We start from the raw sequence: 12,665 nt of genomic DNA on the forward strand, positions 1-12,665 counted from the left end.
CACACAAAAACCTGGGAAAGGTGAAGACACCCCAGGAACAGATGCAGTCCTGTATCTGGGAGGTTTGCACTGGGAAGAACTGGATGCAATGGGAAACATACTGGTCTTCCAAGGCCCGGGGACACCCCCAGCTGCCCACCGGTGGAAGGGGGAGCCCAGGCCATCGCTGAGGCCGGGCAGGGTGGACATGTGTCTGAGTCGTTTTTCCCATGCACAGGCATTTGAAAAAAATAATCTCTTTTCTTTAAAGTCTCTGTTTTGGAGTAGAGGCGGGAGTGTGCAAGTGATTTCCCCTTCGTACAGGGGTGGTTAAGGCAGCGCCAGCACAGAAGATGTATGGAGCACCCTGAGGAGGAAGCAGTGACTGTGGTGGCAAAATACTTCTTGCTTCCCAAGCACGGCATCCCCCGCGCCTCATTTTTTAACCTTACGATGTTAAAACCCCTAAAGGGTGTCCACAACGGTTCCACCCCTGTGCGGGGACGGCAGTGAGCGCCATTTGCAGTGTAATGGACTTTGTATAATGCTGGAGGGGACAGAGAGGGGACAAAGCAGGGAAGCAGAAGTATTAGGTCCCCCCAGCTTGTCACCTTGGCTGTCGTGGCTGGCTCACACACCATCTGTGAAGGGCAAGGAAGCCAGACCATCACCGCCCTTACATCGGGAGGCACCGCAAGTGTCCCTATAAACACCAGCATCCAGTTGTGATGGTTATTTTTATTGCAGAAGCACTCAATCTCTCACCAAAATGAGGGACGCCCAGCTGAGTTGAGCCCGGGGAGCCGCAGGCAGCCCGGCCACAAGGAGCTGGAGATACGGGAAGAGCCAGTAGACATGGGAGCAGGAAAACCAGTGCTGTCTTCCTCGTGTTAGTGGGATGCAAAGGGGAAGGGTTGGGAGCCAGGATGCCCACGGAGCTGGTGGCAGAGATGCCTGGCAGATCTCCGACGAGAAGCTCGAAGCCATCCTCCTGCTTGGCGGCTCATGGTTGCATGGCTTGCTCTGATTTTGGAAGAATCAAAGGCACCTGGAAGACCCCTTCCTTCTCCCCACTGCTCTTTGCTTAAGAGGACACTGGGCGCCGTATAGCAAAGAACATGCCCGGTATCGCCCTCCTCTCTATCTCAATCCATAGGGAGAATAAATCCATCTCCTCGTACTTGACGGCGAGCTGGAAGGTGAAGTTCTGCAGCAGCGTGGTGAGGAAAAGGAAGAGCTCCATCCGGGCCAGCGCCTCTCCTGGGCACATCCGCTTCCCTGGGGGCACAGAAAGGGCAGGGTCAGGACTGGGCTGATGGCCTCATCCAGCATTTGGGGGAAAAAAGGGCATAAAAGGATATCGAGAAAGTTCATTAAGGGTGTAACTTTGGTGGGAATTGATATTCACGCTGACGGTCCCGGAGCGGAGCCGCTGCAGGCAGGGTGCCGGCAAAGGCAGCGTGCAGGGCTGCACACTGACCTGCTGAGAAAGCCATGAAGGCTTCGCGCTTCCTGAACTCGCCCTTCTCATCCAAGAAGTGGCCTGGGTAGACTTCTTTGGGGTTCTCCCAGTGGGTTGGATCCATATGCACAGAAGAAAATACCGGAATAACAGTTGTCTCCTGCGGGAGAGGGACAGGGCAGGGGAGCAAGGAGGGACATCAGTGTCATGGCATAGGGCTCTGCGGAGCTGAATGTGCACACCCCGATGCCCACCCTGATGTCTGTGGACTGGAGCGATGGCTCTGTGCCAGGCAGGGACAACTAACGTGGGGCTCCACTGTCCTCATGGTCCTGCCAGTCTCTGTGCAGCTCATGAGACAGAAATTATTGAGTTATTCCCATTGATTCACGTTAAAACGCCTCTCACGGCACAAAGTCCAAAGGAGGAAGGTGTTTCTTCAAGGTAGATATTGTACAAAATGCTTGCAATCAAACCTGGACCGGTGGCCGTCCCCAGATCTACTGAGGAGGTGGGGGCTGGCTTGGTCCCCAGCTGAGGCTACCAGTGCCAGCAGCCCTGCACATGTCCCTGGTGGGAAGAGATGTTTTCCAGGACAGGCAAAGGACATGGGTGTGTGGGCAGAATTGGCAACAGCGTTCACCTCCCTCTACTCCTCCGCTAGAAGGTTATCTCCATCTCCTCCCACCGAGGGTTGTGAAAGACCCAGGACCTTCAGGAGTGAGCAAACAGTCCAGGGGCAAAGGCGAATCTCATTCAAGCCCTCCTGCCACCCCTCCCCTCAGGGACACAGGGAGTCCAGGGCTATGATGTCACCTTGGGGATGGTGTGGCCCCTGAACACGACGTCCTGGGTCGTCATCCGTGGGAAGTTCTCGACACGGGTCTTGTGGAAGCGCTGCAGCTCATGGATCACTGCATTGGTGTATGGCATCTTCAGCTTGTCCTCCATGCTGGGAGCACGGCCGGTGCCCACCACCGCATCGATCTCCTCTTGGACCTTAGCTGGGGAAAAGGCAAGTGCAGAGCTGCAGTGCTTGCTGTGATTTCTCACTGCCTTACCCTAGAACCAAAGGCTGATCTAGCAGAGAGGGAGGAACCTGGCGTAATCCCTTGTTGTGACGAAATAGGGTCTCTGTCCGCATAACTCCCCGGATCAGGCGGGTTCAAGGCATCTCTCATGGACCAGCCTGGGGCCATCTGCACAGGCAGGGACAGGGAAAGGGGAGCAGGTACCCGGATCCCTCTGGCCTGTGTGACTGTGTCTGATGGCTCTTACCCTTGGGTGGTCCATGCAGGATGATTTTGGTCTCCCCTCAAATGGGAGCCAACAGGGCTGAGACTCTGTCTGCACTTTGCTGCACTGTGACCTCCTCAGGCACAGGGAGCAGACGCATTTTGTTGCCCTTTTACCTTGAATATGGGGGTATTTCGCCAGTATCAAGAGGAAGAAGAGCAGGCTGTTGCTAGTGGTCACTGTCCCAGCACCAAAGAGGTTGAATACTGACATAACCAAGTCTTCATTGCTGTACATGTTCTCTGGGCTGCTCTTCTCCTGCAAGGATACAGTGGGGAGGGGATTCAGTACCATCGGGGTGATTTTCCGGCTGCAGCCAGGTTTGGAGGGCAGCCCTCACCCCCTTTGCACCACCTCTACCTTCTCTGCTTTCATAAGGAAACAGTCGATGTAGTCCCGGGGGCAGCTGGGATCCAGCGTCAGCTTGTGAATCTCCACTTTTTGTCGGATGTAGTCCTTCAGCTTCTCACACTCAGCCAGGGCTTTCCTGTGTGGCCCCGGGAGGTGGTTCATGATGTTGGGGAAGGTGTTGTAGACCTGTGGATGGAGGAGGCACAGGAGTGCTTAAGTGCCTGGATGGAGCCACCTGCACCTTCCCTCAAAGCCATGCTGTCCCATCAAAGCCAAGGAGCATCCCTTGACCACCCGAGTGCATCGGACGTGATGGCACTGAGCACAGCAAGGGTGCTGAGCACAGCAAGGATGCCTACCATGGCAATGGGGGAGAGGAAGAGGCTAGTGTAATTCCCGATCACGTTCAGTAGCTCCAGAAAGACCGTGTCGCTATAGCTGTAACGACTCCCAAAGACAACGGAGCAGATCACGTTGGCAACTGCGTGTCTGAACATCGTAATTGCCTCGAAGGCGTTTCCTGCAGCCGCAGAATAGGCAAGAAAGGTATCAAAAAGTCAACATTTTATCTGCTTCAACATAGAAAATGCCCTTCCTCCCCCTTTCAGCCCCTGTCCCTTGAGCTCTGAGCCCTGGTTGGGACTGAGGCACCTCTAGGCACTTTGGGCTCCTGCTGACATGCCCTGGGGATTTGGGGGGCTGCAGAACATCTCCCTGCAGTGACCGGCCCCTCGCCAGCACCACACATCAGAGGCAGAGGAGCCAGTGTACAACTGAACCTACATCTTATCTTCTGTTCAGGAAGCCCCAGGAGAGGTGGTGGCACTGGCAGCAGCTCAGTTTTGTCAGAGAGGAAGACATCACCCTGATAACCTCCATGTCACCAGAGCAGTATGTTTTTCTTGTGTTCTCAATGCCATGCGCTTTAGTTTCCTATTTCTGTTCTTTGGGCATGAAACGTTCCTCGGTGGTCCCCCACTAGGTGCATCACTTCAGGAGCAGGATCTCCCACCCTAGCCTTTAAGCCATGACCACACCACATCCCTGCTGCCCTCTTTGGGTGGGATGGGACTAGGTCTAAGCCCTTTCTCTGCAGGGATCATCCACACCAGCTATTGCAAACAGCTCTGGGGACCACACATCCCATGAGGCTGTTGTGTGTCCTCCACCTGCCCTGGGGACCAGGGTGGACAGGACCCACGTCACCTTCAAGTTTTGTCAGCAGCTCCACCAGGTGCTGGGCCTCCTTCTGCACCCGCTGTGACATGGAGTTCTTCCCCATCCCAAAGTCTCGCAGGGTGCTGAGCGTGAACCTCCGCAGCTCCCGCCACTTCTTCTCATTGTTGGAGATAAAACCTGGAGGGAAGCAGTGGAGACCACTCAGCTGCCTGCCCCGCCGCTCCTCCCTGGGAACAGAGGACCCTGCTCTGAGCCCAGCTGAGGAGCAGTAGGGCACTGAGCCAGAAGACAACCCTGGTGTGTGCACAACATCCTTGAAAGGCTGAGAATCTGTACAGAAACTCACAACAAAGCTGGAACTGGCTAACAGGAATTAATAATGTCCTTGGACAAGAGGTTTAATAGATGGAGGGGCTTGCTGAGTGGGAAATGAGTATTTGAGGTCTTGGGTGTTGAGTCCTTCCCTAGACTTGAGCACAGCCAGCTGCAGTTGGGGACTTTCTGCTCACCCAGGCAGCAATAGTGTCTAGAAGAAATCCAGATGCCTACCGTAGTCTTTTGATAGCTGCACCACAAGGGGTATTTCAGGTCTCCCTCCAAACTCCTCGGAGTGGCCCAGCAGAGCATCCTTCACCACCTCGTACCCGCAGAGCACCACCACCGGCTTCAGCCCCAGCCAGATGGTGAAGATGGGGCCGTATGTTCTGCACAGCTGGGGGAGGACAGGAACACTGCGGTGAATGAGGGTCCCACACCCCAGTCATTAGTTTAATTTTAAAGTAATTTTAAAGTAGGTCTCATGGCCACAACAGTGGTGAATGCACAAGCAGGGAGGGGAAGCGCCTCCCTGGAAGCCGGCACCCTCGCCCCACTCCCACCCCAGCGCTGTCCCCAGGGGTTTCTGATCCCGCTACTACTTTGGGGGTTCAAGGCATCATCTCCAGGAAGCAGTTCTGGCTGGGGGCAGTGCCGCAGCCCGGAGAGGGATTAGTGTCAGCACAGTGGGTCCCTTACAGGAGCAGAAAGACTTCAATAACAGTATTTTATGCTCCCAGTTGCAAGGATTTAGGCAATTCTGGCAGAGCAAGACAAGAGGGAGAGGGAAAAGAAAAAAGAAAGGTAGGAAAAGAGTCGCCTGCACAATTCCTGTTTTATTTGGACTTGGGACATTCCTGCTTTCTTTCCTGCTGCCCTGCTGGGGCTGGGAGCAGGTCTGGCACCACCAGCTCCTCTCTTACCTTCTCATAAGTCCTGTAGAGGGGCAAGACATCCTTCTGCCATAGGTTGCCCAGAATGGGCCATGGGGCCGGTCCTGGAGGCAGCTGGCTCCTCTTCCTGTCAGTTCTCCAGATCAGGAACCACAGGATGGAGAGGAGGAAGAGGGTAATGAGCAACCCAGCCGATCCACCATCCATCCTCACCCTGTGCCACCGAGCAGAGAAAATAAAATCAAGAAATTCCCTCTCCAGGGAGAAAATGACAACCAAGCAGTGAGCAGAGAGGAGCCGAAACCTGCTGCCTCTGCCTTTCCTTGCGCTCTATATAGGCAGAGCCCTCCCCACATCCCCGGGGTCATCCTTGCCTGTCCCCTTGCTGCTCCCTGGGTGGTCAGTGACACGGAAATGCTGGTTTCTCCCGGCCAAGCGTGTACCTGGCACCGCCGTGTTGTAACACGGATCTCAAAGAGCTGACACGGGGCACTGGAAGCATTGCAAAACTCCGCAGGCGTGCCAGGGGAGGTAGCGGCTCTCCCCTCCCCGCGTTGCTAAGTCACTTTTTGCTCAGTGCTCCCTTTTGGTGGCATATGATGGAAGAAGATGTCACCGTCCTGGCAAAACCTTGCATGTCACCCCTAGGTCATTGCTCCTTTTGTCGCTGCCTTGTTTACCAGTGCAGTGACCCAGGAGGAGATGGAAAACGAGGTGGCCCAGGAGCAGGGCACACGCGGCTGGTCAGGTACCTCTTGGGTTTAGGTTAGGTGACGATTTTCCATCAAACTCCTTTCTGATGGAAAATGGGTCAGCCCTGGAAAAAACAACAGTTTTATTCTGAAATATTTTGGGGTACCACTTGGGTTTTGGAGGAACATCTCAACCCAAGGTGTTGCGGTTGTTGCAGGCATAGGGTTGACTCTTCCCCAGGTTCCTCCAGCCTCCTCAGGGCTCCTCCGATGTTTTTGAACATCTCGCTCCGAACACCAGCACATCTGGCTGCACACGAGCACATCTGGCACTGGCTCAGCCACCACACCTCTGGTCGAGAGCGCTCGCAGCCGTTGTCTGAACGAGCTGGTCACAAGCCAGTTCCCAGCAAAGGGTACAAATTCTCCTGGAGGAGAGGGCTGGGGGGAAAGGGGGAGGAGGTTTGATTTCATGCCAGTCCCCGCAGTGGAAGGAGACCCTCAGCAGAGGACATTGAATGTTACTCCTCAGGAGGAGCCTGGGTGATAACACTCACCCAGAGCAGGGCAGCATCCCCCGGCGTCCATCCCCGGACGGAGGGCAGAGCCAGGGCTGCGTTTGGGCTGGGCTGATGGAAACAGCCAGCACCTCTGCGCTTGCAGCTGTTTTTGGCCATGTAGCAGGGCAGTTTGCAGGTGTGAGGCCAGGGATGCTCGATGCCACCAGCCGGGCTCGTCCCAGCTGGGCTCTGGGGGATGTTCTCTGTGGCTGTGGTGCGATTCCTTACATGTACACACCAAATCTCTCTACAAATCACCAAAACCAACTGGCAATGAACCTCCTGCAGCCCTGGGGTTGTTCCATTTCAATATTTTGAAGTTCCACCCCCCCGTCCCATGCTGTGGAGGGGCCCGAAGGGGCTCCTGCCTGCACCAGCACCCCAAACACACTCAGCAGAAGTGGCTCTGGGGGGAAGAGGGTCATGGCAGCTGGAGGGGCAGCCCCACAGCCCGGTGCCAGGACCCACTCAGCTCCGTAGCTGAGACCCACTGGGGCTGAGGCCAGAAGGTTACTGTGACTCATTTGTTTACCCCGTCCCATCCTGTCCCATCCCTGCTCTTTCCATGGATTGCTCCAAATTCTTGGCTTGGGTGCCCGCAAGTGGGGAACTTTGCTCAGGGAGGTGATGTAGTGACTGGGATTTTGGCGGGGGGGTGAACAGCCTCTCGGTGACTGACACCGTTTTTTTCCATGGCAGCCAAACAATACAAAGGAATCACTTGAACAACAGGAAAAGAAAAAGCCGTGGGGATTAATTTGAGCTGTAAAGTTTAAATCCGATGGAAAATTCCCTCTTCTGCAGGCGAGCTCAGGCAGAGCCCGTGGCCGCCTGCCTGGACACCGATGGTGTTTCAGTGTGACACTTAATGCCACAATAGGTTTTCTGAAACTCAAATGTCTCTAATGCAATAAAAAAAAGCATTATTAATAGAGAAAACAAACAAATCACCCTGGGCATTAGGAGCGTGTGAGTCCAGGTCACGAGACAAGCAGTTTAACAAGAAAAAACTCCCAGGGATGATGAAATTTTGTATTTGTCTTCTTGAACTACATAATGAAACTTTGCTTTAAGTTTCTTTTCATAATCTACAGAATAAATTAAACCAAAAGACCCACAATGTAGTATCTCTTGTCAAATATGCAGAAAATAAAAGGGAAAGGTAGAAGTTGTTGACTAAACTTTTAGCAGCTTAATGACATTTTTCCTGAAGACACCTCAGGAGGGAAGAGCATGGATGGGCTTTGGAGTGGCCAATTCTGCGCTTTGTGGGGCTGGGACCTAAAGTGAGCCCAAACCACTTCATATGAACCCAAATCCGTTGGTACTTTGTCCATCTTTCTACTGATTGTCTCATAAGGGTGTCTGCAGAGCAGGGGTCTGTAGAGAAGCAAGCTGCTGCAAGGTTTGGGATCCCTTCAGGAGCAGTTGGTGAGACCTTTCTGCCCCAAAACCTAAAATACTATGGATGGGTCAGCTAAAAACCCACATGGATGGACCCATGTGACATGAACAAAAAAAGGAAGAATATTTTGACTTCTAAAAAAAATTCAAAATCCATTTGGAGATTGCCAGATCCTTTAGATTTTAATTGAAAGTCATGTTTTGGGATGAAAATCAGGCAGAAATAAAGTGTAAAAGCAATCGAGGAGCAGAGCAGCCCGTGCCTGTCCCACTTTGGCTGGATGCTCCCAGGGTACAGGGGGACATCTGGTCCCAGCCATGCCCAGTCCCAGAGCCAGGATGGAGCCGAGCTCCTGCCCGCCACGCTGCAGCTCTGCATGAGGACAGGAAAAACATTGCTCAATTAAATGGTTGTGTTGCTGGATCAGACCCAGAATATATCAGAGGGGTAGATTCAAGGAATTAGAAGAAATTATGCTCGTGGGGTATTTTTCAGTGTAGATGTGTATTTGGAAAAGCTGCGAGGCAAACACAGCAGTGCAGAAGTGAGAGAAGATAATTCTAGTTAAATAAAGTCATCAATAAACTGTCTGGGTTATTAGATCTAGGAAGATCTGCTGGAGGCAATCATAATGGTTGCTCCTGTCCCTCAGCTAGCGCTTCTCTGCAGTCGGTATCAAAAGGGGAGTGGACCCATGGCACGGCTGGGAATCGGGTCTGGCTGGGGCTCGCAGCCGCAGAAACACCGAGTTGCCGAGGCTGGAGGCATCTCTGGAGGTCATCTGCTCCAAGCCCCTGCTCCAGGGCCCGCGGGAGGAGGCTGCTCCAGGCCACGTCTAGTTGGGTTTTGAATATCTCCAAGGATGGAGACTCCAGAACCTCTCTGAGCAACCTCTTCCCATGTCCAAGCACCCACACAGTAAAATAGTATTTCTTTATGTTTCATTTATGCCTGTTGCCTCTCGTCACTTGGCAGCTCAGACAAGAGTCTGGCCCTGTCTCCTTTACCCCTCTCCATCAAGCATTTATCTATTTATCTTATGGATAAGATCTCCCTGAGCCATCTCCTCTCCAGGCTGAACCATCCCAGCTCTCTCAGCCTCTCCTCATCGGAGAGATGCTCCAGGCCTTTAGTCTTTGCTGAACTCTCTCCAGCATGTCCATGTCTCTCTTGTACTGGGGAGCCCACTGTGGGACAGGACACCCAGATGTGTCTCACCAGGGCTCAGCAGAAGGGCAGGTTCACCTCCTGTGACCCGCTGGTGATGCTCTGCCTAATGCAGCACAGGAGGCTGGTGGCCTTTGCTGTGAGAGTGCATTGCCGGCCCATGGTCAGCTTGGTGTCCTCCAGGACCCCTGGGGCCATCTCTGCCAAGCAGCTTTCCAGCCACCCCACGGTGCCCTCCCTAGGGGGAGGACTTGGCACTTCCCCTTGCTGACCTTCACCAGGTCTCTCAGCCCATTTCTCCTGCTGCCCAGGTCCCTGGGGATGGCAGCACGACCCTCTGGTCCATTAGCCACTCCTTCCAGCTTGGTGTCATCTGCCAGCTTGCTGAGGGTGCTCCCTGCCCCATCATACATGTCATTAATGAAGATGTCAGACAACATTTCTGGAGACTTCTGGTCCACAGGCTTTCAAACACAGCCTTCGTGGCAGCACTGCTGGGTAGCTGTTACACTGTGCGTGGTTTCAGCCTGGGCTTTGTGGAGCCCACCCTACCTCCATAGCTTCCTTTCTCGCACCCTTCACCTTGAAGCCATTTTTCAAGGCTGATGCCCAGATCCCACCCTGGGTATGAAGCAAATCTATGCCCGTGGGTTCCCCTGATCTCGTGCATTGCTTCGGCTCTGCTGGCTTAGAGTAAGCTGTTACACTACACTAAGGCAATTAATTTTATCCTAATGCAATTTTCCCCAAAGCTGGGGCACTCTGGAGGTGTGCAAAACGAAGGATGCGTAAAAATAGCTGCAAACCATTTTAATCTCTGCCCCTTTCCTCTCTGCAAGCACAGGGGTGAGACAGCCCCGGTGGCCACTCGCTGCGTAACACAGGCCAGCTAATGACTAATCTGGGAGTATTTCTGGTTGCTCTTAATAATGCAGCAGTACTCGCTGCACTGGAGTCTGGCCGTAATTATAGGGCAAGTGTCATTTGTCATCGCTGTCATCTCCTCTCGCTGGGGTGTAGCTCCATGGCAGGGTGATGCTAGAGCCCTCTCACACTCCTGGGAGTTCATTTCTGGGGTTTGCTCTGGGATCCCTCGAGAAAATCCAATTTTACACCACCTACCAACCCAGACCTGCTCTGGTGTGTAGGAGAGGCATGGTTTGATTTGTCTCAGTAATAGAAATGTGTTTTATTTGGTCCCACGGCCTTCTCCAGTGTGAGGCCGGCAAGGCCATGGAGCAGGTCCTCTTTGACCGCTCGCCATCCTCATGCTGTGCTTCAGCTGAGGTCCTTGGCCAAGCCACCTGCCGTGGTGGCTGCTCGTTGGAGATAGATAGCATCAGCATGTTGTGGTCTTAGCTCCTGGTGATAGCCCTGGGGGGATGAGCATTGAGCATGGCTTTGGGCTTTAAAATACCCTGCACCCTTTGAGGGTTCAGCACTGGAGGAGCATCGGGCTCTTCCTTCATCCATCTACATGTTGCAGTTAAATCAAGCAGATGGCTTGGTCTGGTTTTCCATGGCCATAAGGAGGATGAGGCTTTCTCCAGTGCCAGCACATTTCTCCTGGTCCTAAAGTCCATGAAACATCTCAAAGGTCTCTGGGAGCCCTGCTGGACACTGGGGACGGGTCCTGCTGCAAGCGGGAGAGGCAGGCGGGTGCTCCTGTTTCCCATCTTGCCAAGTAATAAGACATAATTCAAGCAGGAAGATGAAGTAATTCCCAATTGCATTCAATAAATGTAATCATCAGCTTGCTTCTAGTCTACCCTGGTTTTAGTTTTAATACAGCGGCAACATGCGGGGGATCCGTACAGCAGCGGCAAAAGAGACCTGAGCGCGATCCCAGCGTTGGGAACAGCCGCAGAAAGGGTGGCGGTTAATCAAGGACTGCCAGCCTTCATTTTGATTCCTTCAGTGGTCAGAAAAAACCCCAGAGACAGACATTTTGCTGTTAATCAGAGATTGCACAGAAGGCAAACGAAAGTAGACTGTGTTTGAAGTGCCTGCAGGACCAATCCTGCTCCGAAGCGATGCACATCAAAGGCGGGCATGCCCTGAAGGTCACTCAGCCCAGGACAGCCGGGCGAGAAGACAGCCCAGATATCTATTAATACTTGGCTGGAGACAGGCACTGATAGAGCGTGGTCCATGGGCGCACGTACACCCCTGCCGCCGCACGGTAAATCAAATAAGCCGGATGAATCACCAACGGGTGGAAATTCATCAGCGCCGTGGGAAACGATCTCAAGCGCCGTGTTTGTGATTGAACCAAAAAATGTTCCTGTAATGTTTTAATTTTTAATCTTCCCCCTGCTCCCCCGTGCCGCCTGTCCAATGTGTGTCGGCCACGGCCGGGCACGGGGAGCAAGGGGCGGCCGTGGTGGATTTACAGCCGCACCAGGCGCTTCCCATACGGCCTCCGCTTGCTTAATTACACAGCATTAATCCCTGCCTGTAATTCCCTGGAGAGCAAGGCCGGCTGCAGCAGGGCGGATCGGTTTGTGCAGCTTGTAGCGGGTCTGGCTTACGGACAAAGGGTGCAATTCTGTGCTCTGAATCACTGCTGCCCCTGAACCCTCGCCCCTAACGGGACCAGTTTCACTAGTCCTGCTCCCGGTTCTTGGTAAACGTGCCTCTATTTTTAAAGAATGTTTGGAGAGGGCAAATCTTGCACCATGCACATGGAAAATCAGCTGAGCCTTGCCTTGCTCCCATTTTCCCTGTTAGTGAGATGGGCATCCCAGCAGGGACGTTAGTGAGTTGTGATGAAAATCACTTAAAGGATGTAAAATACGTGGGATTTCTTAGAACAGCTGTACTGCCCTGAAACCATCCCATCCTGCTGTTCACCATTCCTGCAATAATTACGGAGAGGAGACAAAAATCCCCCCCTCCCTTCTCCTCTGCCACCTTGCAAACACACCACGTCCTTATCCAGGACACGCTGTTCCTTTGCTTTGTGCGTGTGTGTATTTACCACATCTATAAACCTTGTTAAAATATGTTAATTCCAAGAAAGGCAGAAAATAGCACTTGCACTCAACGCGGCTGAAGGCGATGCTTACACCCTCCCGAGCACGTCTGGGAGGGATGCACCCCGGGAGCCGGCTGGTGACCTGGCACCGGCACCGTGTCCCTGCAGACGGGACGGGACGTTCCCTGGGGACAGGGAGCACCTCCGCCGGGGGCTTCCCATCCGCTGCGTGTCTCTAAAAGGTAACAGGTCCTGGGATTGGGGCTGGGGGCCACCTGCCCCTTCCCCCCCTGGCTGGGGAGGGCAGAGTGGGGCTCTGTGCCCTGTGCACCCGTACGACCGACCCGTAGGGCTTTGGGTTGGGGACAAGGGGCTCTGGCCACGTCCTC

At 53.7% G+C, this 12,665-nt stretch overlaps 1 protein-coding gene across 1 annotated transcript; it reads right to left on the bottom strand.

The window, feature by feature from the left end:
- Positions 1-716: 716 nt before the first annotated feature.
- Positions 717-5,766, bottom strand: LOC104637583 (cytochrome P450 2B4). Its single transcript, XM_010305132.2, has 9 exons — positions 5,506-5,766; positions 4,817-4,979; positions 4,295-4,444; positions 3,448-3,608; positions 3,098-3,274; positions 2,854-2,995; positions 2,258-2,445; positions 1,460-1,601; positions 717-1,257 (listed from the first exon to the last, which is right to left on the bottom strand). Exons 1-9 carry the CDS (start codon positions 5,680-5,682, stop codon positions 1,064-1,066), a joined length of 1,494 nt encoding a protein of 497 aa, XP_010303434.1. The 5' UTR covers positions 5,683-5,766; the 3' UTR covers positions 717-1,063.
- Positions 5,767-12,665: the final 6,899 nt, after the last annotated feature.

Source organism: Balearica regulorum, chromosome 18, assembly GCF_011004875.1.
Source record: "Balearica regulorum gibbericeps isolate bBalReg1 chromosome 18, bBalReg1.pri, whole genome shotgun sequence".
Classification (NCBI taxonomy): domain Eukaryota; kingdom Metazoa; phylum Chordata; class Aves; order Gruiformes; family Gruidae; genus Balearica; species Balearica regulorum.